The sequence below is a fragment of the Mastomys coucha genome, unplaced genomic scaffold (genome assembly GCF_008632895.1).
Source record: "Mastomys coucha isolate ucsf_1 unplaced genomic scaffold, UCSF_Mcou_1 pScaffold21, whole genome shotgun sequence".
Lineage (NCBI taxonomy): Eukaryota > Metazoa > Chordata > Mammalia > Rodentia > Muridae > Mastomys > Mastomys coucha.
In genome coordinates this window covers 19,466,240-19,492,986 of record NW_022196904.1, presented here as the reverse complement: position 1 = coordinate 19,492,986, position 26,747 = coordinate 19,466,240, and the positions used below count along the sequence as shown (strand labels likewise).

The window sequence follows — 26,747 nt, the reverse complement described above, 5'->3', positions numbered from 1 at the left end:
TAAGATTTATTTATTTCTTATATGTAAGTACACTGTAGCTGTCTTTAGACACACCAGAAGAGGGCGTCATATCTCATTACGGATGGTTGTGAGCCACCATGTGGTTGCTGGGACTTCGGAAGAGCAGTCAGTACTCTTAACCGCTGAGCTATCTCTCCAAGCATGCCTTTCTTTAAAGCTCACTTCAAATGGATTTTTTTTTAGGTAGGCTCTGTGTGTCACTGAGGATGACCTTGAACTCCTGATGTCCTGCCTCTGCCTTCCATGGGGTAGGATTCTAGGCTTGTATTGTTGTGCCCAGCCAACGTCCACATTTCCATGAACTATTTTTTGTTCTTAGGGCAGGGGATACATAAAGGGAAAAATCCCTTGCCATGCCACCCATTAAGAGATTGGTCCCTGGGCTGGAGAGATGACTCAGCGGTTAAGAACGTTGACTGCTCTTCCAAAGGTCCTGAATTCAAATCCTAGCAACCACATGGTGGCTCACAACCATCTGTAATGAGAACTGACACCCTTTTCTGGTGTGTTTGAAGACAGTTACTGTGTACTTATATATAATAATAAATAAATCTTAAAAAAAAGAGAGAGATTGGTCCCCATAGTCAGGCAGTGGTGGCGCACACCTTTAATCCCAGCACTTGGAAGGCAGAGGCAGGTGGATCTCTGAGTTCTAGGTCCGCCTGGTCTACAGAATGAGTTTCAGGACAGCCAGGGCTAACACAGAGAAACCATGACTACAAAACAAAACAAAACTGGCTGTGGAGAGGATTAGGACTTCAAGGCTAGCCTCAGGTAAGAAGCAAGTTTGAGGCTAACCTGGGCTCATGAGCTCCTTACCCACCATAATGTCAGCCACCAAGTTTGAGCCAGCTGAAGCTTTAGCTGCTCCTAATAAAGTGCTCTTTGCCTCTCTTCCCCAGCAACCCAGGAGGCAGCAGCAACAGCAGTTCCCATCCTTGGACGACAAGCCCCAGTTCCCAGGGGCCTCTGCAGAGTTTGTAGACAAGCTTGAGTTCATCCAGCCCAATGTCATCTCCGGCATCCCCATCTACCGTGTTATGGACCGCCAGGGCCAGATCATCAACCCCAGTGAAGATCCCCACGTGAGGCTGCTTCTCCCTCCCAGACCCCCCATGCCCAGGTCCCTTGCCTGACTCCTCCAGTTCCCAACTTTCCCGATCTGTCTGCCTCCACCTGCAGCTGCCCCAGGAGGAGGTACTGAAGTTATACAGGAGCATGACGCTGCTGAACACCATGGACCGCATTCTCTATGAGTCCCAGCGGCAGGTGTGTGGGGAGGTGGGCGGTATGGGGATTCTTTTGGTGGTGTCATGAGAGTTTGTGGGGTTCTGGTGGGGCACTGGAAGAATGTGGGAAGGGTTTCATCCTAGGACACTAAAAATACCTGCCATGCTCTCAGCAGAGAAAAGTTCCAGAAGTGCCAATCACAATCATGACTTTGGGTAGGACATTTTTCTCATCCTTTGTCTTGGTGTCCACAGTATTTGACAGCTTGATACACAATTTAGTGGTAGAGTGCTTGCCTTGTCCTGGGTTCTGTCACTAGCTGTATAAGTAAATAAACAAATAAATCCTTTCAAAAGGTTGATACATGCCTGTAATTCCAGTGCTTGGGAGGCTGAGGCAGTAGGATAGCCTTGAGTTCCAGGCCAGCCTAAACTACAAAGTGAGACACTGTCTTAAAGCTGCCCCTCCACCCCAACCCAATACATCAGTGAGTGAGAGCTGGTGTTCCAGCTTATAGTGTTGGCATGGGAACCATGCTCTCCGGAGTGGAAGGAGTCTGTCTAACACCAGAACAGCCTGTGTGCGTAGGGACTGTACCTGGGCGTGAGTGACAGACCACCCGTGCCAAGGGAAAGCTCGAGAAACAAAGTCAAAAGCAGTGCTCAGCAGGCGACTAGTCTGTCCTTGTAGATAAAAGAAGCTAGGGGACTAGGGGGTCTGGAACTCTGGCAGCTGAGTGTCTCCTGCTGCCATTCATTGTGTTGTGGCAGTGATTAATCCGCTCTAAACTCCACAGTGGTGCCTGTGGAGGCAGTGAAGACACACTGGGCTTCCTTGCTACCCGCCCCAACACTCTGTAGCTGTCTTCAGACACACCAGAAGAGGGCATCTGGTCCCATTACAGATGGTTGTGAGCCACCATGTGGGTGCTGGGAATTGAACTCAGGACCTACTGGAAGAGCAGTCAGTGCTCTTAACTGCTGAGCCATCTCTCTAGCCCCAGCTCTAGATTCTTAAATGAAGTACGTGCACACGCGTGTGCGCGCACGTGCACACACACACACACAAACACACACACACAGAGCCTTATATTTTAATATGCCTTAAACAGCTCAGTGGCTGGGCCATTCCCAAACGTCCATGTTGCTAGCACACTCTCCCCTCTGACATTCTGAATTATTACTTACTAAAACCTCTATTCCAACCTGGCCACCCTGGACCCAGGCCTGCAGCCCTCCTGGGCTATGATCCCCGACACTTCTCGGGCCTGGCCCTTCTCCTTCCCCAGCATGGCACCTTTTTCTCCTGCGTCCTTGCCCAAGAATCCTAGAAGTCCTACCTCTGTCTCCTTGCCCAGTCAATAGCTGAAGGCAACTTATTTAACAAAGCCAGTGTTTTACATGCAGATGTGTGGATTCCCGTGTGATTTTGGAAACCCAAATAACATAATGCGGGCATTAAACAAAATCTACACCACCATTGCTGTGCTGTGCAGTCTGTGTTGTACAGTCCTCTTTCTTTCTTCATGGTCTGCTTATGATTCTCATAATCCAGGTGGCTACTGGAGTCTCATTCCAGGCAGTGAGCAGAAAGCAGGTGGGAGGCCCGACTCGTGCCTCCATAGAGCTAGCTCTCTTGGGCAGTCCCCTGAATGCCATCTGTCAGTGTTCATTAGCCCTTCCTAGTTGCCAGAGAGACTGACACTTGTCCTTTCTTCTAGATAGCTCTAGCATATGGCAGATTGGGTATTCTGGTAGCAGGAAGCAGGGAGGACACTAGACCAGGTTGGGGTGCATCTCAGGCTCATCCACATAATGACTGCACTTGACAGCCCTGAAGGCCCTCCATACCCAGTACCGCCCACTCACTTGGCACCAGAAAGTCAGTTAAGTTTTAATTGGCTCCCCACTTAAAGAAAAGCCCTTCCTCATCATTTTCCCAGGCCGCTGATAAAGCAGGTTCCAAGAGCATTGCTGAGCTCCACAGAGATGGGCAGTCCTGAGGGCAGCTAGGAGAGCTCTTCCGTGTGATCTTGGGTGATCTGGATTTCATCATACATCAGGGGTTCCCCAGCGCCCCAGCCAGACTTCCATCTTGGCATCCTAGGCTAGTTGGCATCATCTCTGCTCATATCCCATAGCAGACAGCCTGTCCAGACTTGACCTGCATGCTCTCCTCCTCTAACCATTTCTTGGTGTTGGGCACTGGCAGCCGTCCTTCTCACCTACCCTGGTACCCCAAGTCTCACCTGCTGTCTGCCATCTCCCTGCCTGCCTTCTCTGTGTTTCTTGTTGTTCCCTTAGGAATTGGTTGATAGCTACAGCACTGCTGGACACTCACCCCGTCCCCTGCTTCATCCTTTATGGCAGATTGTCCCTTGTTCTGTGCCTGTTGCCTCATGCTCACAGGATGGCTGCCACAGGTCCAGGCATCCTGGCTCTTGAGGCAGGAAGGAGATGGGGGTAAGGGTGGTGCCAGCAAGAGTCTCCCTTATTCTGAAAAGCAAATTCCATTAAAGCCTGGGACTAAAACTATCCCTGACCAACCACTTCTGGCTGGCAAGGGAGGTTGGAAAGTCCAGTGATTTCCCAGGCGCAGGGATAGAGAGGCTAAGCAGGCCTAGGTGGTCACTTTCTGAGCCATTAACTCAGCTTTTGAGGACTCATCCATTTGTCTCTCTCTGTGTGTCCCTAGCTCCCAGTCCAGGCCACTAGTCCCTCTCTCCTGGCACTGTAGTCTTTCCTGTTTGCCATCCCTTCCCTACAGAGCCACCTGAGGGATTCCAAGACTCCTGCAGGCATGGCTGCAGCATCCATGCATCCATGCAGAGTGATCTGGAGAACAGTCCAGATGCACCTCTCCCTTCACCTCACTTGACCTTGTGGCCCTTTGGCCTCCTGTCTTTCCTTGTACTTTTGTCTAGGCCTTCCACCCTCCCTGCCTTTGCCCAGTGCAGCAGGTTATCCCCACACCTAGCTGTGCCCGGGCCTACTTTAGGCTCTTGGCCCTCAGCTCTCACTGTCCACCCACTTCCCTTTGGAGGCAGGAGCTCCTTGAGCACAGCCCAGCACAGTGATGGCCATGGTGGTGACTGATGATTACAAGACAGGCAGGAGCTGGGTGCGGCGGCACACCCCTTTAACTGTAGCACCCAGGAAACAGAAGCGGGCAGATCTCTGTGAGTCTGGGGCCAGCTGGGTCTACTTTGTGAGTTCGGGATATCCAGGGCTACAGAGAGACCTTGTCTCTAAAAATCAAACAAAGAAGTAAGGCAGGGTTCTCTGTAAGGACTGCCTTAACAAGCCTAGGCCTCTGACCCCTTCACCCCTAGGGCCGGATCTCCTTCTATATGACCAACTATGGTGAGGAGGGGACACATGTGGGGAGTGCCGCTGCCCTGGAGCACACGGACCTGGTGTTTGGCCAGTATCGGGAGGCAGGTATGTCTGTTGGTAATTTGCTCTGGGTTCTCCATTGAGCCTCACAGCACAGCGCTGTGAAGACCTCAAGAGCCCAAGAACCAGCATTGAAAGCAGTCAAGGGCAGGTGAGGCAATAACGAGGCAGGTCTCTCCCAGAACTACGAAGTGTGAGGTGGCGCCTCTTGCAAAAAAGGTTGGCTCACAGCCCTCTCTGAGCCACCATCTTCTCATCTCCAAGGTGGCAGTGAGGAGGCACCTGAATTGAATGGCTGCTAGAAGGACCCTGGGGATCAGGCCTGGCTGAGGGCATAGCATACTCTGAGGACACCTGTCTACCCAGAACAGGGTACTTCTGGACTCTCTCAAGGTGCTATGTTCCCCAGGAAGCAGAAACTGTGGGAAGGTCCTGAGCGCAGTGTGGATCTCTTTTTTTTTTTTTTTTTGGCAAGGAAGATGAAAACAGAGGAAAGCAGGGAGCAGAGAATAAGACAAGAACCTCTTTGAGAGCTGGGGACATGGCCTGGCAGCATGGCACCTAACTAGAATCTATCAGTGAGGGCTGGGTGAGAGGCCTGCTGAGCTGGGCAGGAGATGTGTTTGTTTGGGGTCCAGAAAGGAAGGCGCCCCTGGCACTACATCCTGGCAGATCCTGAGCCTTATTAGGCCTGCCACATCTTAGACAAGTTGCTTGGTCATACTGTCCTCTATAAGGAGGTGGTGGCCCCTGCTGGATGCTGAAAAGTCATGGGCAATTGGCATAAAGCTAGCACAGGGCTGAGCACTTGTCATCGGAGCCTTTCCCAGGGACTACCTTTTAGAAGTGGGGTTAGCCAGGATGACTGTCTAGAGGCCTCCTTGGATAAGCTGGGCACCCAGGCTATAGCTGGACTAAGCCCTGACCCTCTTATACTGGGTTGGGACATACAGTCTATGAGAGGCTTGGCATCATCAGCAAGGAAAGCCAGGCTTCCAAGGCACTGGGGACCCGTGCTCTTGCCTGTGTGGAGGTGACAGTGCAGGAGAGGACTGAGGCCATCTATCTCCTACTTCACGTTGGGAGGTGAAGATGCTTGGCACGATAGCATGTGCTTGTAATCCCAGTTCTCAGGGAGCTGAGGCAGGAAGACTGCAAGTTTGAAGTCAGCCTGGGCTATGTAGCAAGAAGCAACCCACTGTGACATAAGGGGATGAGAGCATAGCACAGGTGGCCCCTGCTGGCTTTTGAAAGGCCATGTCTCCAGCTGCATCAGAGCACTCTGTCTTGTCCTCTTGCTGCAGACTTTGGCACTTTGGAGCCAGGGCTGGCCTGGTGTGGGTGGCTTGTGGAGGTCCTTTTCCCAGCCAGCGAAGCAGTTGTCCTTGTTAATTGTGAAAGCCAGGCAATCAACAGGGAGAATGAGGTCCTGGGATCCAGGCCATCTGCCTCCCAAGGAGCAGGGCTAATGTGTCCTCTTCACTGAAGTCTGACCCCAGTGACAGCCCTCTGTCACTCTGGCTGCCCTCCCATGACCATATTGGCCATTCCCAACTGTGGTGGTGACAGGGAGTGGTGTTTGTTCAGGACTGTGAAGCAGCAGCAGGTGCTGAGGCAAAGCAGTGACTCCCTCCCATGGGACCTGCAGCTTCCTGGTGCAGGTTAGATCTGCCTGGGTGCTGTGCATAGCCAAGGCTGTCAGATTTGTTTATGTTTGGTGGTAATGGAGGTGGAGCCCAGGGCCTCACACATACCAGGCAGGCCCTTTACCACGGAGCCCCACCCCAGTCTGCGACTGTGTGTGAGCACCTTCTTCCTGCCCCCTTCCTGGTGACTGTCCTGTAGAAGCCCTAGTGCCTGGGCCTTAGGAGTTTGTGGGAAGTCTCAAGGCAGGTGCACGCTCTCCTCTGCCAGAGTTCCTCCTCCATCATTGTCTATGCAGTGTAGCAAGGCCTTTTTGAATTTATTGTGCCCATCCAAAGACATCTGACAGATGACTATGAAGGCCAAGGCTTGGTGGCATGTACGGAAGCAGAGGCAGGAGGATTGATACAAATTCAAGGCCAGCCTGGCTTACATACATGGAAAATCCAGGCCTGATGGGTATGGTGGTGTATACCTTTAATCCCAGCAGTTGAGAGATAGAGACAGCAGATCTCTTTGAAGCCAGCCTGGTCTACATAGTGAGTTCCAGGGCAGCCAGGGCTACCAAGTGGAATCTGTCTTATGAAACAATCATGTGACCCCATTGCCTTGTTTGTCGTCGTTATTGTTTTTAGACAAGGTCTCACTATGTAGCCATGGCTGGTTTGGAACTAGCTTTGTAGACCAGGCTGGCCTTGAACTCACAGAGATCTACCTGCCTGTCTCCCAAGTGGTGGTGAGCTACCCCAGCCTCATTAACTTTTCATATGAAGAACAACTCCGCAGCAAAGGGTTGGGAACAGTCAGTGCCAGACAGCTGCTTCAGAGTGAGCTCATGCTCTGGGAGACCACAGGGCCATGAAGATGCTTCTGTGTGAGTTCAGGCTCTGTGGGACTATAGGGCATCATGACCCACAGTGTTCTCCCAAGGCTATTCATTGTGACCCTTTTCAGTGATGTTGAGAGAGTCCCAGCTTGTCCTGAAACAAGCAAGTCACCTTTGATGGTGATCTAGCATCCATCCAGCAGGGCTTTTTCCCCCATTAATTAACGCATTCTTTCATTTTATATCCCAATATCAGCCTTCCCCTCTCCTCCCATTCCCCCCCTCCCCCTCTCCTTTATCTCTAGAAGGGGGTGGTCGCCCCAGGGTGTCATCCCACCCTAGCACATCAAGTCAATGCAGGACTAGGCACATCCTCTCCCACTGCGGCCAGACAAGGCAGCCCAGTTAGGGGAACAGGAGCCACAGACAGGCAACAGAGTTAGGGTCAGCTGCAACTCCAGTTGTTGGGGGACCTGCTTGAAGACCGAGCTGCGCAGCTGCTACGTGTGCCTAGGTTAGTTGTCTCTGCTGGTCTTCTTGCGGAGTCCCTATCCTCTTCAGACCGCCCAGTCCACCCCCCAACTCTTCCATAAGACCCTCCTAGCTCCATCTAATGTTTGGCTGGAGGTGTCTTCATCTGTTTCAGTCAGCTACTAGGTAGAGACTTTCAGATGATAGCCATACTGTGCTCCTGTCTGCAAACATAGCAGAGCCCCATTAATAGCTTCAGGGATTGGTTCTTGCCCAAGGGATGCATCTCAATTTGGGGCAGTCATTGGTTGGCCATGCCCTCTGTTTCTGCTCCATCTTTGTCCCTGAACATCTTGCAGGCATGACACATTTGGGGGCAGGTTTTGTGGGTGAGTTTGTGTCCTTATCCGTCCAATGGTAGTCTACTTCAGGGTCCATATGCTCCACTGCTGGGAGACTCAGCTGGGAGATTCACCTCCTAGACTCCTTGGGGCCTCCCTCCCTCTGGCACAGATCTCTGGCATGTCTTAGAGACCTCTCCCAGGGCTTTTGTTTGAAGAAAAGGTTTTATTTCTATGAATAGATATGGCCTTTCCTGTCGGTACAGGTGGAGGTGGATTAGTTTGGTTTCTCATTGGGAAGAAAGCCTTGGGCTAGGGTTGTATGAGTGGTAGAATATTTGCTGAGGTCCTGGGTTCCATGTCTAGCACTATAAAAAAGAAGGGAAAGGGAGACATTGACAGCCCCAAGGGAAGGAGAGCCACATTCCCTTAGTGCTGTGGCCCATGGGCCATTGGATGATTCCCTGTATCTGTGAGCATAGGGGCAGGCACACAGGGATTTAGACAGCGGCTCATGGTACAGACCAGGCTGGCCTTAAACTTTTGAAAAGCCGCGTGTAGAGTGGTGGTCTGATGGGTCTTCTCCCACTGACCATGTGCCCTGAAGGCTGAAATCAGATTTTTACAAAGACCACAGCTGCCATTTTCTATGCAGGACAGCCCTGTCATACACAAAGTTCAGTTACACCCCATCAAAGTCAAGTGTCAGACAGTGCTAACATGAACCATTCAGCCCTTGCTGAGAGTTACCAAAAAGGATTCTCTGAGTCAGACCCGTCTCTCCTGAGATGGGTCATATCTGTGGGACCTTCCTGTCCCTGAGCTTGCCTACTTTCTACAGACTGGCTCTTAGTTATCTTTTAATTGAAAACATCATCTTGCCACGGAGCTCTGGCTTACCTCCAGCTTGCAATCCTCCTGCCTTAGCCTCCCAAGTGCCAGCCTCAGAGGCCTGCCCTACCACACTGACCTGGCTACTGCATTCTAGGTAGGAAGCTCTGGTGAAGAAGGGACTGGTTCTAGGTGGCCCACAGGGTTGGCCTGACACTCCTCCCCACTGCACTGCTCATCAGGCTCACAGCTGCCTCCTCCTGCCAGGTGTGCTCATGTACCGGGACTACCCGCTGGAGCTGTTCATGGCCCAGTGCTACGGCAATGTGAATGACCCAGGCAAGGGACGCCAGATGCCTGTTCACTACGGCTGCAAGGAGCGTCACTTCGTCACCATTTCCTCTCCACTGGCCACACAGATCCCTCAGGGTGAGGATATGTACTCTGAACTCATGCATGCAATACCTGTGGCCTAGCTCTCTGTGGGCCCAGCCCTCCCACCTGCTAGTTGAGTAGAACCGTTAGAGCCTGGCCTGTATACAGGGACCTCTCAGAGGAGGACTCTGTTGTGTCTCACCTCATCAAGCAGCCTTGGGTCATCTTGACCGTACTGAACTTCCCAGATTCCTCCTGCCCAAGCTAGCACGGCCAAGCATTGTGTCATTGCCATAGTCAAGATTGTCTAATGACACTGTCAGTGGTTGTGGCATAAACCTAGCATGTATTTATTCCTGTTACAAAGAACAGGAAATTGAAGCTGAAGAAGGAAGTGACTTACCAGGAACTTGTGGTAGGGAGGAGAGCAGGAACTCACTCATAGATACTTGTAACTGCAGAGACCATGTTCTATCTACCCTTCCCTGGCTAGCCTTGGTCCTCAGAGCCAAGTGGACTCCCCAGAGCTGGGGTGCCCTGAGGCTCCTGCATACTACCGAGAGTGCCAGGATGCTGGGCCTGTGTCCACACAGCACACAGACCAAGGATTGGCGCTCTTGTGGTCTCCTGGGCCCAGAATCTGATAGGAAGCATGTGTCTCGGTGTTGAACCAGTCCAGGTGTGTGACTTGTGTGTCAGCAGACCTCCTGGGAAGCAGAGGTCTGTTTATTATGGTGCGCCAAAGTCCTTTATTCAGCAGATGTATGCCAGGTGTCACCCTAGGCTTTCTGAATAAGAGAGACAAATGTCAGCCCTGTTGATACTGATGCTGGCTTGGGGGGAGCAGCAGGGAGAAGTGTGAAGAGATGGTACCTGGACGGCTTTGTGCAGGTGACAGGAAAGGTAGCACAGAGCCATGTCTGGGGGCAGTGGCAGAGGCATCACAGGTGATTGAAAAGCAGACTGGAAGTAGTGTGGAAGGGAGCTGTGTTTGAGGCATCATGTGTTTAGTTATGACTAGACCAGGGGACTAAGGGTCGGGGGTGCTGAGCAGGTGGGGCCTAGTGGCCTTTCCTATTGCAAGGACTTTGACCCACAGTGGCCTGTGAGCCCAGAGTTAGGAAGGAGTCTGCCAGACTCACACTGTAAGAGTCCCCTGGCTGTGGCTTGGCCCTGGTGTGGAAGGTCCAGATCTGTCTGTCCTCTGAAGGTGGTACACATGTAAGCATGGCAGACTGGAGTCAGAGGTCATGTACCCTGGGTACCTTGACACAGCTTTCTGAGCCTGAGGCTGTATGTGTGTGTGTGTGTGTGTGTGTGTGTGTGAGAGAGAGAGAGAGAGAGAGAGAGAGAGAGAGAGAGAGAGAGACAGACAGACAGACAGACAGACAGACAGACAGACACAGACAGACAGAGGGAGAAAGAGAGAGACAGAGAGGCTACTCATACTCTCTCATCCATGTTCCCTTGCAGCGGTAGGAGCAGCCTATGCAGCCAAGCGGGCCAATGCCAACCGGATTGTGATCTGTTACTTTGGTGAGGGGGCAGCCAGTGAAGGGGATGCCCACGCCGGTTTCAATTTTGCTGCCACCCTGGAGTGTCCCATCATCTTCTTCTGCCGGAACAATGGCTATGCCATCTCCACCCCAACCTCTGAGCAGTACCGTGGAGATGGCATAGGTAAGGGCCCTTCTCTCACTGCCCTCCTTCCTGTTCTCTCCCTGATGGTGTCTGACAGTGAGGGCACAGGAGGCAGTGGACAGAGCACATCCTCCACTCTCTTCTCCCCTTTCTTCTCCTCCCTGAGGCCTGACTGGCATCCTCTCTGTCCTGCAGCGGCTCGGGGCCCTGGGTATGGCATCATGTCAATCCGTGTGGACGGCAACGATGTGTTTGCGGTGTACAATGCCACCAAGGAGGCCCGACGGCGGGCTGTGGCTGAGAATCAGCCCTTCCTCATTGAGGCCATGACCTACAGGTGCCTGTCTCCCTTCCATCCCTGCAGCTCACAGCTCTGATACGCTCTGTCAGCGCCCCCCACACATGGCCTTGTCACCCCACGTGCACTCCCTCCCTTGTGCCACATCACTCCTGACACCTCACCCCCAGCTGATCCACATCTCCTCCCCTGGGCAGGATTGGGCACCACAGCACCAGTGATGACAGCTCGGCGTACCGTTCAGTGGATGAGGTCAATTACTGGGACAAGCAGGACCACCCAATCTCGAGGCTGAGGCAGTACCTGCTGAACCGGGGCTGGTGGGATGAGGAGCAGGAGAAGGCCTGGCGGAAGCAGTCCCGAAAGAAGGTGAGGGCCCATTGGAGCCCAGGGTGTGTGCCTGCTGGCTTCCACACAGCGAGAACTCCGGGAGAACAGGAATACTAGACCTGGGTGTTCACACTGACCCAGGCAAGCCTTGTTCCCGATTGGCCCCTGGAACCAAGCCACCTGGACCGTATGGCCTCAATGACTCTTCACAGTAGAACCCAGGGCAAGTTCCTGAGGTATCCACTTCCTAACTCAGTCCGTGTAAAGTGGAGTGTCCTACCTGGGCTGTGGGTAGAGTTAATGTCATCCTTTGTGCACTTAAGACAGGCCTGGTCTGGCCTCAGGCTGCACCATGGTCACTAGCTCAGCTCTGACTCCATTGCCCTGAGGAGTCCTTTCCCTTCTCTGCATCCTGCCCCTCCACTCCTGGTTTCCTCCATTGTAGAGCTGCTCAGTGCAGTGCCAAGACCCTGTAGGCCAGAGCTGGGGATCTGGAATGTTCACTAACACCAGTCTGAGGCCTCAAAGGGGTGAGGCTGGACCATGGCTTGTGGTTGGAAGAGGGCAGGGTGAAGGGGACAGCCACTTCTTACTCCCTCCTATCTCCCAGGTTATGGAGGCCTTTGAGCAGGCTGAGCGGAAACTAAAGCCGAACCCAAGCCACCTCTTCTCCGATGTGTACCAGGAGATGCCAGCCCAGCTCCGCAGACAGCAGGAGTCACTGGCACGTCACCTGCAGACTTATGGGGAGCACTATCCCCTGGACCACTTTGACAAGTGAGGCCCTAGCCCCCAACGAGGTGGTCCTGCTCTGAGTGGAGCAGGGGTACAGGAGGATGCTGCCCCCTCTGCTAGTCTGCGCTGCGAACACACTGAGCGGTTAGGGTGGCACCCCAGCCTGTCATGGGGTGACTTCTGCTCCTGTTCCTGCTCCCCCAGGCTACTTCACTGGGGCACTATGTTTGCGGCCATTGCTGCTGCTCCATCACTCCCTCCACATGTTACAGTGCCTTTTAGGGGTGGGAAGGAAGCAGGGCAGGGGAAGACCCTCTGAGCAGAGTAAGTAAAGCACAGCTCTGCCTTTGACTCTGCTTCCTCTGGTCTCGTCTGGGGCTGGGGTGCATATGTGGAGGGGAGGGAGAGCCCAGCATGACTGATTTGGTTTTGGGGGGGCATTGTTTGTTTATCTACACAGTAACTTACTGGAACTTGTGATCTTGCTTTAGCTCTAGTTCTGGGGTTATAGGAGTATAGAGCACCACACCAGCTTTTGGGGACATCCTGGCTTCTTTAGGCAGAAAAGCTTGGAAATACCTAGTTCTATAAATATCCCTAGGCTAGAGGGCAGCCTTGGCACATGGCCCCTTCAGGAGAGCCCTCTCATGGGCACGTGGTAGATGCATAATGTCCAGTGAAGTGTCCAGGATGCCCCTGGAACCTGCCAGGCTAGGCTGGGTGAAGTTAGAGGGGCAGCAGCATCTGCCTTCTGAGGGGGTCTCAAGGAAGAAGAAATAGCTCCTGGCCTCAGAGTAGGAAGGACGCATTTTTCAAAATCAGAAAGTAGATAAACACAGTCTGCCACTTTGTCTGGCCTGCCCATTCTTGGCTAGGAAGGGTTTAGGAGGGACTCAGGCCAGGTCAGCACCCCCATCCCCACCCCAGCTTGTCTCCAAGGATCATCAACACTGGAGCTCTGGGACCCACAGATGTCTCCAGAGCCAAATGGTGTCCTGGGGGCTGACTGGATGCACCAGGAGCAGGCTTCGTACAGCGCAGGGGTCCCTGGTACGTTCTGCTGGCCAGGCTGTGAGGAAGCCTGGATGGGCACGGGGTGCTAAGCCCAGGGCACGGAAGCAGAAACCAGTGTAGACATCATCGAAGGGGAAGGGTGCCACGCGAGCTGCTGCCTGCAGCAGCCAGGGAACCAGGCGTCCTGAGATGACATAGCCACCTCCACTTGCATAGGCTGGGTAGTCACCTTCAAAGAAGGTCTTCGGCACATAGAAGGGTCCTCCAGGTTTGCGAAGTGGTTTGGCCTGGGTGAAGACCTCACCCAGGTAGAGGCTGCGGGCCCAGGTGGGTGGCAGAGTCTGCAGGTGCTCCAGCAGGGCTGGGATGTGCACAAAGGCATCATCCTGAACCTGCAGGACAAAATTGACATCGGGGCAGTGGTGGCTCAGCCAGGTCAGCAGCAGCAGGTCTTTGAGTGTCCGGTTGTAGGGAACATCCAGGAAGTCCCAGAGCAGTAGGTCACCGTAGCGCCGGCTCTCCCACGTCACCAGTGATCTTAAGTCAGGCCCCCCCATTCCCAGTGGGGACCCCAGCAGGAAGAGCAACCGGGTCCCAGCGACTGGGCGGCCCCAGGTCTCCCTCACAGCCTGTCGTGCTGCAAAGTGTCCTGGTTCTGATTTGACAGCCAGTAGCAAGTAGGGTACATCCTTATCAGAGCAGCTGGCCACTGGGCTGCCTTCTGCAGGCAGCCATAGTGGGAAGTTCCTACAGGCTGCTGACAGCAAGAAGCGCCGAAGGTCCTGGGGGTACAGGATGAAGTCCAAGATCTCAGAGGCGGCAGCAGTCCCCCAAGTCTGACAGTCCGTACTGGGCAGGACTCCCAGCTGCCGCTGCTGCTGGTTCCAGTAAGCAGAGGACAGTGGGCCAGTCTGACCCAGGCGTGCTGAGAGGTTGGTGGGCAGGGTGGGCTCAGCATTGGGTGGTGTGGGACTGGGCAGAGCACCCCGGGGTTCAGCCTTTTTAAGCCAGGACTCAGATGTCCACTCGATGTATACTTTGAGGCCCAGGAGTGTGAGCAGTGCTGACAGGCAGAGCTGGCACTTGCGGCAACGCATGACCCGGCCCAGAGAAAGGGCCACCAGTGGGGCTGCAAGAGTCACAAGGAGCCACAGAAGTCTTTAGGGTGCAGGGTGGATCTCCAAAGAGGAACCAGCAAAGCCCAGGCAAGCAGCCTAGGTCTTACCCAGTTCCAGTAATGGCTTCTGAGACCCTGACCCTAGGCAGACTGACCCACAGTACCCAACTGTTAACTGTTATCCTAGACTGAACACCGCCTCCCCTCCCGACCCCCCATTCTTTCCCTTTCCTGCAGTCAAGGTGTTCTATCTATTTGCAGTATAGCTCCAACGCTGTTCCTACTCCCTTTCCCTCTTTCCTCTGTCTCTTCAGGAGTCCCAGCTTCCCGGGGAAACTCCTTTTTACCTTCTTGGAAGCCTACCTACCTCCTCCAGTAACCCCACCCCAGGGCCTGGGGCCCCAGGTACCTCTGGGTCCAGCTTCCGCCAGCTCTGGGGGTCCTTGGGTCAAGCCCTGCCCGGACTCCCTCCTCGCAGCTGTGCGTCCTCAGGCTGCCGGCCCAGCCCGCGCTGCGAGTCTGGAGGGGCGGGCGGGAGAGGAGGAGGCGGGAGGGCCCCTGGGGCCAGGAGGAGCCGGGGCGGGGCCGGGAAGGGGAGGCAGACAGGGAGACGCGCCCTGGCGAGTTAGGGCTGGTTTTCTGGTGAGACAGCGGGAAAGGTTTAGGGGTGGCCAAAGCCGCGGACCTGCGAACGGAGTTCCCAAGGAGCAAAGAGAAGGGAGGCCAAGGGAATAGCTCGAGGCCACCGCCTGAAAGCGTCGTGACTGTGCTGCGAGCGGGGTGGGGTCGAGGTGTGTGGTGTTTGCAGGGGCCGCGAGTGGGTGGAGGGATCGGGATCGAGGAGAAAAAAAAAACTTGGGAGACCTTGGCAAGTAACTAGAAGAGTAGAGAAAGGGGGAGGCAAGAGAAAGACGCACAGGTGGAAGAGGTCAGAACAAAGCCTAACCAGGGAATGGGAGGAGGAGGACCTAGAGAGGAAAGGAAGGACCAGGGAGAGCGGGGAGGTAGAAGGGGGGGGCACTCGAGCACAATAGAAGGCGATGAAGTGAGGTGCACCGAGAGCCCCCAGCACCTCCTCCAACTTGTGCACGAGCCACCAGTCTTTCCTACCATCTCCATCCAGTTGGGAGGGAGGGCCCGCCCTATGATGCTCTGGGCTTTATGCCCCACCCCTGGGGCAGGAGGGTGTCTGACTGTGTTTACATCCCAGCCCTAGGGCCTCTGCTGCAGAGTCTTTGCCAGCAGTCTAGGGAGGCCAAACAGGTAGGGCCTTCCCATATTTCCAGGGACCTAGGTTGGGAGGAAGCCCGCTCCCCACTCCCCCACCCCCAAAGCCCCAGTTGACCCTTTGTGGCCTACCTGGTTTGGAGGACAGTCCAGATATAAAAGGAACTCAGTGTACCAGCGCCCAGAGTCTGTTATCTTTCCAGCCCTGGTTTCCTCCCTCCAAGTTTGAATAATGGAGCCCGTGGGAACAGATGGAGGAAGAGAGTGGGGAGGAAATGGTGAATGTTAATGGAATAAGTACGAGCTAAGCTGAGGAAGGTAGCCAAGGGCCAGGCCGGGCCAAGCCCAGCCTAGCCTAGGGCCTTGGAGAGGCCTCTGAGCGCTACTGGCTCATCTCCCTCAGGGCGCTGAAGGCTCTGTGACTGATACCCACCTCCTGGGGCCTTACAGTCTCCCAGGAAGCCGGGCTGGTGTGCAGCCTGTGTCCAACCAGAAGCTGCCATACAAGTGCTGGAACCAGGAGGGCTCAATAGAAAACTGTGATGTACAAGAACATGGGACCGAGTAATGAAGGGTCAGAGGTTGAAGAGTGCTTTGGGGAGACTATAGTTTGGGGCATTTTCATCATCTGGTCCCATGTCAGACCAGGGCATTTATAGTTTCTTGGCTTTATTAACTGCAGGGTATTGTTGGTCCATGTTCCAGTACTGATGAGTATCAGTAGCCTTGTGCATGCTACCACCGAGTTAAGCTATATCTTGTTCTGATCAGCTAGAGCCGAGCAGGCCCTTCTGGGTTTGACACTAGGTTTTATAGATTTGTTAGCAATAGAGAACACTCTTGAGTATGTATGTATACATTCATGTATGCATGCATATATGTATTTGAGATGGGATTTCACACTTGGGAGCTCTGGCTGTCCTGGAACTTGCTGTGTAGACAGATCTGAGTGCTTTCTGGAATCTGAAGAATAGGACATATGGGGCTGGAGAGATGGCTCAGTGGTTAAGAGCAATTGTTGCTCTTGCAGAGGACCTAGGTTTGATTCCCAGAACCCACAGCTCATAACCACCTGTAACTCCAATTCCAGGGGATCCAATGCCTTCTTCTGGCTACTAAGGGCACTGTGATGCACTTATATCCAACACACATCAATCAATCAATCAATCAATCTTTAATAGTGGGCATTCCTTTCAGAGCCAGGATCCAGGTGAGGTCATTACCAGATAGTTCTGGTGGTTCCTTGGCAAAAGAGCCTTGGGGTGGGTGGGGACAGGGGTCAAGGCCTGATTATGAGTCTGACTCTGTTCCATGAATGAGCTTCTGGGGCTCTCATGGGAGCTCTGACACATGCACCCCTCTGAGCACTCAAGGGTGCTCCCCAAAATCCCACCACCCACTGCAGCCACAGCTGTCGGCACAGCAGCTATGGGCACATGCTGCATTTGGCAGCTTGCTGGCACCCACCACAGGTCGTCTGGGACACCTTGCATGACAGGATTTATGGCACCCTGTTTTTATTTTTCAGCAACGAACTTACTGCTATGCTCATGAACGAAGACTCAGCCCTCCCAAATTCATCCTGAATCTTTTTTTTTGTTTGTTTTGTTTTTGTTTTTTTGAGACAGGGTTTCTCTGTATAGCCCTGCCTGGAACTCACTCTGTAGACCAAGCTTGCCTCAAACTCAGCAATCCACCTGCCTCTGCCTCCCAAGTGCTGGGATTAAAGGTATGCGCCGCCACCACCGCCCGGCTCATCCTGAATCTTTATCCCAAGAACTTTGCATTTGGTGTCATCTGGATCCAGTTGGGAGGAAATGCCACGGGGTAATGTAAACAGCGAAAATTTAATATAAAGAATCACACATTTCCACTGTGTACTGTAGTCATGACAGAGCCACTGGTGACATGGGTGCCAGAGGTCAGTCACAGTTCAAGCTGCTGGCCACCCAGCAATCTGGGTGCTGGAGAACTGCCACCCTGTAGCACCCAGATACCCTGCTGCATCTACACTTTAAAGTCCCTGCACGGTCCTCTTCATTATCTCCAGCGCCCTCTACTGACAAAGTCTGTTGTGCCAGATGAAGAGAATATTTTCTCAAACACTCATCTCCATTTGGGGCTGGGGTGGGCAGACACATTCGGACTCCCACATTTGAAGGTGCAAAGCAGTAAATCAATGGGCAATGCCATGGGGCTTGGCACGCTGCTGGACTTCAGTCAGTGTAGGCACAGGGGAGAACTGTCACTGTAAAGGGACAGCAGTATCTCATGTCAGCCACAGTTCCTGTTGATATGTATGGGAGAGTTTGGGGGAAATTTTGACAAACAGGAATAATGGGAAACTATGGAGCTGCATGCGGCTGTGCATGGAGGGCTGTCTGCCCAGGCAACAGATGTTTGCCAGCTGTAGGCAGCAGTGACTCAGTCCTGACTCAAGCTGCCTTTTCTCTCGTGCTGCTCCGTGCTGATGAACTACACCAGAAGCTGAGTGTGAGAAGACTCAGACACAAGCCCACAAGACCCTTGGGGGGCGGGGGGACAGGCTAGGAAGAGAGGGGACTAGATGTGTCCGGAAGCTGCTCAGCTGGCTCCAGCTTCAGACTCTGGGCCCAGTCAGCTCCAAGGACCTCACAATGGGGCAACATCTCTTCCACCAGGATCTGAGTGAGACCTGGGTGGGACACGGCAGGGAGGTCTGAGATGTCCAGCCTGCGGAGGTTCCTGAGGGAACAAGAAGGACAGACGTTGAGTGGCATCTGTGTGTATGTGAAGGGTGGGTTCCGACCCTAATCACAACTGGTAGTTTCTCTTTTTATTCGGTGTGTCTGAGTGTGCACTTGCTAAGGAAGGAATCCAGGGATTAGTGTATTCTACTGCTGACCCACAGCCCTAACCCCTTACTGGTACGCTCGAATCAGACAGCATAGCTCTGCTGAGTTCCCAGCCCCTCACTGTGGGGTTCTAGGTAACTTCTAGACCACCGAGCCATGCCCCTGGCTCTCCGGTAAAATTCTATAGCTAGCTAAGTATGAGAAATTCACTAACTATAAATATGGTTCTTTGGCTTCTACTCTCCCACAACAGTGTGACTAACAAAGTTTCATCCATGTATAAAGGAAGCAAAGCCAGGAGTCACTTAATCCTTCTCAAGACACAGAATGCTCAGTTGGGCCCACCTACCCTGGGTACTTGATCAGGGTTCAGGCAGGTGGCTAGTAGCACCCATGATCCCCTCCCACCTCTGCCCTGTGCCAGCCTGAGCAGAGATCTTACTGGAGGTGGTGGAGGCAGGCAAGGCCCCGTTCTGAGATTCTGGGGCACCCAGCCAGCGAGAGCTCCTGCAGTGAGCCAGCCAGTAGGTAGAGGCGGCCGAGGCACCAGTCGTCCAAGTTGGGACAGCGCTGCAGGGACAGGGACCGCAGCTCCTTCAGGGGCACTGGTGAGTAAGAAGGCAGGTGGCACCAGGGGCCTTTCTGGAGCCCAACGCCACAGGGAAACCCACCCATTCCAGCCCACTCACAGAGGTTACTCAGGCCCTGGTAGTTGATGGCACAGCCACTGGCATCCACAGCCTCCACTGGCACCTTCTGGAACTTCTGAAACTCGGCAAGAAAATGGCCACGGTCATTTGGCCGGATCCACTCCTGGTCCTGAAACCTAGAATGAGGAGCCGGCTGAGGGTCACTGCCCAGCTTCCCATGGGTGGCCATCTGGCAACGGTGACAAGATAGCATTCTTCACACTCCTTCACACAGGACACCAGAAGCCCCAGATGTTGCTCAGTATTAGAGCTTGGGGCTGAGGTGCACACGACTGCATGCCTGAAAGCCCAGTGTTTGGGAGGCTGAGGCAGGAGCATTGGGAATTCAGGGCCAGCTTGGGCTTCAGAGTAAGACCCCACCAACACCCCCGGCCCCAATGCACACTAAAGGAAAGAGCCACATGCACAGTTCTTGCTGACAGGAGTTTTCAGACATATCTCATCCTAAAGGCCAAAGAATAGGTAAGGGGAACAGAAACTTTGTATTTTTCCAGAAAGAAGGAAACAAAATAACCAGGGGGCAGACAGATGGCTTAGTGGGCGAAGCTGCCTGATGCCAAGGCTAACAGCCAGTTAGTGCCTCAGAGCCCCAATGGCAGATGGAGAGATGCATCTCCTTCAAGTGGTCCTCTGACCTCCACACAGCAGCAGAAGACCCCCATACACTGAATAAATAAATTTTGTGTGTGTGTAAGTGTAACAAGAAAGGAAGGAGAAGGTGCATAAAGACTTTCTCTTTTGAGACAGGGTCTTGGATCTTGTTATGTAGCCCAGAGTGTATAATTCTGCTTCAGCCTCCAAAGCAGCTAGGATCAGGGTGCATGCCACCATAGCTAGGAGACACACTGACGCACCTGCAGCTGTCTCCCAGTCCTGGGATCACAGGCATACACCACCACCCAGCAGAAAAAACACTTCTTTTTGCTTTTGAGAGACAGGGTTTCTCTGTACAGCCCTAGCTGTCCTGGAACTTGCTCTGTAGACCAGGCTGACCTCAAACTCTAACTGCCTCTGCCTCCTGAGTGCTGGGATTAAAGGTGTGTATGACACCATGTCTGGCTGTATATAACTTTTTTTTTTTTTTTTTTTTTTTGGTTTTTCGGTTTTTTGAGACAGGGTTTCTCTGTGTAGTCCTGGCTGTCCTGGAACTCACTCTGTAGACCAGGCTGGTCTCGAGCTCAGAAATCCACCTGCCTCTGCCTCCCAAGTGCTGGGATTAAAGGCGTGCGCCACCACCGCCTGACTGTATATAACTTTTTAATTATTTTTTTAAAGAGGGGGTTTTAAGATGTAGCCATGGCTGGCCGAGAACTCATAGGGAGCCAGCTGCCTCTGCCCCCAATGCATTGGAATTAAAGGGCTGATTGTTAATTTAAAAATATATTTGTGTGTATGTATTTGCATGTCTTTGTGCGTATGTCCAAGTGGATGCATGTAAACCAGTGGTCAGTCGGGCATCTCCATCAGTTGCTTTTCCACTATGTTTGAAACAGCATCTCTCACTGAATCCAGAGCTTGCCAGTCTGGCCAGGCTGACTGGCTAGCAAGAGAGCCTCAGGGATTGTCCTGTCTTTACCTCCTCCTTTTAAATGATAAACTGAAGTCTAGGAGCGAGGCCCCCACCACACACCCATTAGACAGCAGAGGCCCGCTCCCACACCCCGTCACCACTGCTACCGTACTTCACTGCTCCTCCCTGCTTCAGGACGAAGAGAGCACCTGCGACATACGGGCCATATCTCTCTTGGATATTAGTGAAGGATCTGCAGAGAAATGAGAGCAGAGGTGAGGCCTGGGACCTCTCACTGTGTATCATTGCGTCGAGGGGCCAACCACAGGACACCAAGCAAATGTAGACTAGGCTGGCTGCAAATCTGCGTGCCATTAAGTGCCATGTGCTGGGATCACAGTGGAAACCAAAGCTGACAACTGTCTTCGCCCCTGTTCACTTACAAAGCAGGAAATAACAGAAGCAAATCACAGAGTGTCAGTTCTGAGGTGAGGATAAATCAGGGGCAGCCTGACTGTAGAGACTCATTTAGAGTAGATGTTAAAAGTCACTTCTTGGCCAGGTGTGGCACGCATAGGAGGGTCAGGAACTTGAGGCCAGCTGGCCTGAGCTATGTGATAGCCTCTCTCAAAAACAAAACAAACAGTGAGGCTAGAGATGGCTCCACTCAGCAGTAAAGCACACCCAACCCCACAGTGTGTCCACGTGGATTCCCAGCTGATGTCATAAATGGCTGCAGTGGCAGGAATCAGAGCAGCTCCCATGGGCTCATCTTTGAGTGCTTGGTTCCCTCCTTGGTAGAACTGTTTGGAAAGGATTAACCAGGTGTGGCCTTGTTGGAGGAAGTGTGTCACTGGGGTTGGGCTTCAAGATTTCAAAGGACCATGCCAGGCCCAGTCTCACACTCTCCTCTCTGGGCTTGCAACATGTGGATCTCAGCTACCGCTCTAGTGCCATGCCAGCTTGTGGCCATGCTTCCACCATGATGGTCATGGACGAACCTGAAACTCAAGCCTACAGTTTAAATGATTCTTCTAAAAGCTGCCGTGGCCATGGTGTCTTCTTGCAGCAATAGAACTAACCTTAAATAGACACTAACCTTAAAATGAGATGTATCAGAGCAGGTCACAGAGTGAAGTGGTGGGAACCTGGGAACTGGCCCTGGGAATCCTCCAGCATTGATAGACTAGATGTGAAGGCAGAGAGAAGCCAAAGAAAACACCTTCAAATTCACCTTAGCAACTGGGTGGCCAGTGGCGCCTACTCTTTGGATGGGGACAGGTTGAGAGTAAGATTTCTTTTATATGGGAAGCGTGAGGGATTTGAGTGGTAGCTAAGTATGTCTGAGAAGCCAGCGTGACCCCCAAGCCCAGCTGGTGGTGGAAGTGCTTATAACGTGAGCTGGTAATGCTGGCAGTGGAAGGCACAGCCTGGCCTGGGGCTGAGCAGAGCAGGAGCTGGGGGTCTGGCTGGGAGGTCTGGCCAGCAGAGTCTCCCTGGGCTCCTGTCAGCCATAGGTTCTCACCGATTCTCCTGGTTGACTTTCGAGATCTGTTTCTGAAGCAAGTACTCTCTCAGGGTCTGGATGTCCTGGAAGTGATCTGAGAGGAACTGCAACAGTGTTCTTTTCTTTTTCTCCCGATTGCTATCTGGGGTCACCAGCTCACTCATGCTATGGATGTGCCTGGCTCTCCCATTCCATTCTCGGGTGCCCAGGTGCAGGAACTGGAGAAGGGGAGAGGGAAGGGATTGAGGTTGAGCCTGGAGCTGGGTTCCACCCCCAGCTCTTACAGCATGACCTTTCATCTCAGCCTGTGCTTCCTGAGTCTTGTAAATATCCTTCTGGGAACACCCCAGCCCTTATTTGGGGGTTTAGCTCAGGACTAGAGTCTCTGATATTTATAAAGCACTGTGGTCACTCTCTAGTATATCCACCTCCCTAATCCTTAACCTTTGAGATTCAAACAAATTCTTCCATTTAACCAACCATAAATTCTTTCCTTAAGGCAACCAAGTGTTGGTTTTCTCAAGTTTTTCTAATTTCCCACCAAGTCCTTATTTTTTTTTTTTCCTCAAACACCCATTATACCTTAATTTCTCACTAGTTCACTCTGGGGGTTGGAGGTGGTGGATATGTGCATAGTGTGCATTCAAATGTATAGGTGTCCTTGCACGAATGTACCCACGTTTGGAGGCCAGAAGTCAAGGCCAGCTGTCTTCCTCAATTGCCTTTTACTTTATATGTGGAGGCAGGGTTTCTCACTTGTACCTGTAGTACCCCAACCCAGGCAGTGCAGTCTAGCCAGTCCGTTTGCTTGAGGAATCAACTGTCTTTATGTGCTGAGAGCTGGGATTACAGGTGAACTGATATGCTAGGCTTTTACCAACTCTGGTCTTCATGCCTCAAGGGCATGCGCTTTAATAATGAACCATTTCCCCAGCCCAAAGTTTACCCAGTTCTCCTAGGATTTTGCTGAATGACTCATTTCTTTGCCATCCCGTCCATGTAACCTTTACCTTTGCAGGTAGAGCTGGAGATGGAACCCAACACAATGAGTACCAACAAAATACTCTACTACTAAATACATTCACCAGTTTAACGAAGTCCTATGAATTTCCCTCAGGTTCTTCCTCGGACCTCCAAATTAATTTTTTGGCTCCCGCCTGCACACCCTATTCTTTGATAATTTTTTTTTCTATTAAGGTTTAGTTATTTATTTACAGACAGGATTTTATGTTTCCCTACCTGGCCTCCAACTTGATACACAAAAGGATAACCTTGAACTCCTGATCCCTCTGCCTCCACCCAAATATTGGGACTACAAGATCCTTAAATTCCCCAGGAATTTCACGCAAAAGCATCATTAGCTCTACATCCTCCAAACCCTTGTCCCGTCCTTTCTCCCAGGAAGAGCTGTCCTACTCCTCTGATTGGCTAGTCCACCAGTTTCTCTATCAAGCGACCCGAGACCCTCTGTGGCCCTCGGCAGCCCCACACGGCATCTCCCGGGCGAAGTCCGGCAGGGGACGCTCTGTTCCCGCAGGGTTTTGTTTCCCAGGAGGCTGACAGAAGTCTCGAGAGCCGAGTTGTAAAGTGAACTATAGTTCCGGGGCTCCGGGCGCCGCGGTCACCTACCGCTCTGGGCGCCGCCATCTTGCCAGGTAACGTAAACAGAAGAGGCGGGACCTTCCCTCCTAACACGTGGTTCAGACACTAAGGACCTTGCTTGTGGCCACGCCCTTCTGTTGTTTTAGCCCGCCTTTTAAAGGCGCACACAGAAACACTTGAGTCCAATTGGATTTAGAGCGACTTTTCTTTAAAACGGAATCTTTACACTCTCCCAAGAGGGAGGAAGCGGTCTTTCCTGTTACGGATCTACTTTTCCTGAGTGGGGTCGCAATTCTCTTGCGTTCATTGCCTTTTTTTTTTTCCAGTTTTCACCCGATATCTCTTTAAAGCAGAATCAGGATTAGGGCTGATAATGATTTTTTTTGTTTATTATTATTGTGTGTGTACACGTGTGCATGCCCAGGAAGCGAAATCAGGTCTTCTGGCTTTCAGGCAAGCACCTTTACCCACAGAGCTATTTTGCTGGCCCTATTATTAGGTTTTTAAATTTTATTTTATATGTATGTGTTTGTGTGCATGTAGCTCTTGCACCACCACGTGTATTCAATGCCTTCGAGACCAGAAGAAGACGTTAGATCCCTGGAATTGGAGTTGCCAGCCCCCATGTGTGTGTGTGCTGGGAATTGAACCCAGGTCTTCTGAAGAAGTAGTCAGTGCTTTTAACTGCCACTGAGGCTTCTCTCCTCAACGACATAGTAGTGGCCAGGTTAGACCTGAGTATAAGAGACTATCTTTAGTTTGGAGTTCACATCTAGACTTATTAAGAGAGTTATTACTTTTACATGGGATCTCTTGTGTATGTTATACTTGCCTTGAACTTTTTTCAATTAAAAGCTTATATTTATTATTAATGTGTGTATGTATTTTATGTATATGAGTGTAGGCACACGTGTGCTGTGGTCAGAAGTTTATGAGGTGCTGGGGACTAAACCTACGACCTTCTGCATGCTAGGCAAACTCTTTACTAAGTGAGCCACATGCCGAGCCCTCAATATGAAGTCTTGGGGGATTCTCTTCATTCATTCATTCATTCATTCATTCATTCAATAAGTGTTTACTGAGCTCTCACAGTGGGTACTAGGATCACACTGACAGCCCTTTTCTTCAGTAGTCTTCATTCTAGGCAGAAAGGCAATAGATAAGAAAGGAATACAAAATTAAAGCTAGTGTTGGATAAAAAGTAGGTAAAAACGAGCAATATATTAGGGTGTGGCAGGACATAGGGCAGCAGCAAAGGTCTGTAGAGCAGGTACAGTGAGTGACAGGAGAGAGACACCTACCTAGAGGCTTGGAGTAAAGGTGTTCAGGCTGAGCCAGTACAAAAGGCTTGCAGAGAGGTGGAGACTGGACCAGAGTCAGGCAGTGGGGCTGGCTGCCTGGCTGCCTGGCTGCCCAGCAGCATTTCATTCTAGTCACAGAGGGAAAGAGGAGTTTCAGAATCTGATTTACACGTTACAAAGATCTGAAGGATGATTCTGAGAGGACAGAGGTGGCCGTGAGACCAGCAAAGAGGCTACTGCATAGTACGGGCAAGGTGAGGGCTGCTAAAGACAAAAGCCTGACAAACCAAAAGGTGCCACGCATGGAAATGGAGGAGCAGGGAGCAGTGGGTGGGTAGAGACTGAACAGCCCCCAGCCACAGATGTCCTTGTCTTGTATTCCTTAGAGACTGTATGTAGGTGTTACTTTCCTGTTGCTGTGATAAAATGCTGTGACTCAAAGCAACGTATAGAAAGGAGATTATTTTGGCTTGCAGTTCCAGAGGGCTAAGAGGCCATCATAGTGGGCACATAGTGGGATGGCATCAAGAACAAGAAGCCGAGAGCTAGCCGGGAGGTGGTGGCACACGCCTTTAATCCCAGTACTTGGGAGGCAGAGGCAGGCGGATTTCTGAGTTCGAGGCCAGCCTGGTCTACAGAGTGAGTTCCAGGAAAGCCAGGGCTATTCAGAGAAAAACCAAAAAAAAAAAAAAAAAAAGAAAAAAGAAAAAAGAAAAAAGAAGCCAAGAGCTTACATCTTCAGCTGAAGCAAGGGGCAGAGAAAGCAAACTGAAATGGCTGGACCTTGAACTCAGAGATCCACCTGTTCTGCCTCCTCAGTGCTGGGATTAAAGGCATGTGACAATACCAGCTGGGCAGTTTAAGGATCTTGAAATGGGGATATTATTTGTCATAGGTGACCGGGTGATAAGTCAGGTGGTTCAGAAGGATGGCCAGTGGTGTCACCAGGAGTCAGGATCCTGGACGTAAAAGATTGGAGTGACACAAAGAAAATAAGAAGCTTGCAGAAGCTCAGACGAGCAGAGTGTGGCTCCTTTCCTAGAGTTTCTAGAAGCAGCCAAGCCCAGTGTACCTACTTTATGTTTCAGAATAGCAAGAGAATTATCTTTTCTCCTTTCAGTGCTAGGGACTAAAATGTGTATGTGTGTGTATGCGTGTGTGTGTGTGTGTGTGTGTGTGTGTGTGTGTGTGTGTGTAGGTCAGAGAACAATTTGCAAGAATAAGTTCTCTCTTTTCATCCTGTGGGTCCTGGGGCTTTAACTCAAGTTGTTAGCCTTGGGGGACAAGCACCTTTACCCTCAGATGCACATCTGTAACTCCCTGGCCTTGTTTTAAGGTACCCAGATCACTTGTTTCCACATCAACAGGAAATGGGTCCAGTAGGGTGGGTCCAAACTGGGAGTTCTATGCTGACCACACTGATGTCAAGATGTGAGACTTGCAGAATTGGAGTCTGGGCTCAGGAGGATGGGCAGCTGAGGTCTAAGCCCAGACCCTGAGCCACTGGCATAACCTAGCAAGACCCAAGAACTTCCTAGCAGACCTAGCTTCTGTAGGGTAGCCTGTAGCCTCCATCTGGCGAAGCCCAGGCAGGGGACAGACAGGGACCAAAGTCATTCAGCTAAAGAGGCTGAGGGAGACTGGGAAGGAAGACAGCTCAGCCTCTCAGGTACTGAGCACCAAGTACCATGTACCCGAAGCAGGGGTGTGGGGGTGTCAGCCTAAGAGGCAACAGGGTGAAGCTGGACCTCTGCTCAAGGTTATCTTTGGACCCTGTGAGATCATGG

At 52.0% G+C, this 26,747-nt stretch overlaps 3 protein-coding genes across 8 annotated transcripts in view; 1 reads left to right on the top strand and 2 right to left on the bottom strand.

Moving 5' to 3' along the window:
- The window catches only part of Bckdha (branched chain keto acid dehydrogenase E1 subunit alpha), a 32,152-nt gene extending 14,783 nt beyond the window's left edge, over positions 1 to 17,369 (top strand). Inside the window, exons 2-10 of one of the 4 annotated variants that reach the window (XM_031385772.1) lie at positions 924 to 1,106; positions 1,204 to 1,290; positions 4,583 to 4,691; positions 9,027 to 9,188; positions 10,608 to 10,814; positions 10,971 to 11,112; positions 11,271 to 11,442; positions 12,014 to 12,180; positions 17,025 to 17,369. In XM_031385772.1, coding sequence (XP_031241632.1) covers positions 924 to 1,106; positions 1,204 to 1,290; positions 4,583 to 4,691; positions 9,027 to 9,188; positions 10,608 to 10,814; positions 10,971 to 11,112; positions 11,271 to 11,442; positions 12,014 to 12,180; positions 17,025 to 17,082 — 1,287 coding nt within the window. In that variant the 3' untranslated portion in view covers positions 17,083 to 17,369. The other 3 variants (XM_031385773.1, XM_031385771.1, XM_031385776.1) reach the window with 3 other exon arrangements.
- B3gnt8 (UDP-GlcNAc:betaGal beta-1,3-N-acetylglucosaminyltransferase 8) lies at positions 12,927 to 14,809 on the bottom strand. 2 transcript variants are annotated; one of them, XM_031385777.1, is made up of 2 exons: positions 14,637 to 14,809; positions 12,927 to 14,281 (listed from the first exon to the last, which is right to left on the bottom strand). In XM_031385777.1, exon 2 carries the CDS (start codon positions 14,247 to 14,249, stop codon positions 13,083 to 13,085), a length of 1,167 nt encoding a protein of 388 aa, XP_031241637.1. In that variant the 5' UTR covers positions 14,250 to 14,281; positions 14,637 to 14,809; the 3' UTR covers positions 12,927 to 13,082. The 2 variants fall into 2 exon arrangements, with proteins under 2 accessions (XP_031241637.1, XP_031241638.1); XM_031385778.1 differs by having other exon boundaries at positions 14,679 to 14,809.
- On the bottom strand, positions 17,325 to 23,744 carry Dmac2 (distal membrane arm assembly complex 2). 2 transcript variants are annotated; one of them, XM_031385779.1, is made up of 6 exons: positions 23,687 to 23,744; positions 22,076 to 22,275; positions 20,723 to 20,803; positions 19,020 to 19,156; positions 18,773 to 18,935; positions 17,325 to 18,220 (listed from the first exon to the last, which is right to left on the bottom strand). In XM_031385779.1, the coding sequence occupies exons 1-6, from the start codon at positions 23,702 to 23,704 to the stop codon at positions 18,043 to 18,045; spliced, it is 777 nt and encodes a 258-aa protein (XP_031241639.1). In that variant the 5' UTR covers positions 23,705 to 23,744; the 3' UTR covers positions 17,325 to 18,042. The 2 variants fall into 2 exon arrangements, with proteins under 2 accessions (XP_031241639.1, XP_031241640.1); XM_031385780.1 differs by lacking the exon at positions 23,687 to 23,744 and adding an exon at positions 23,474 to 23,669.
- Positions 23,745 to 26,747: the final 3,003 nt, after the last annotated feature.

Bases quoted from the DNA above. Each gene is read 5' to 3' on its own strand.
- Dmac2 (XM_031385779.1), bottom strand. The intron at 20,804-22,075 runs GTGAGAACCTAT...ATTTCTCTGCAG, and splicing joins AAAGTCAACCAGGAGAATCG to ATCCTTCACTAATATCCAAG. The intron at 19,157-20,722 runs GTACGGTAGCAG...TCCTCATTCTAG, and splicing joins AAGCAGGGAGGAGCAGTGAA to GTTTCAGGACCAGGAGTGGA.
- B3gnt8 (XM_031385777.1), bottom strand. From the start codon at position 14,249: ATGCGTTGCCGCAAGTGCCAGCTCTGCCTGTCAGCACTGCTCACACTC.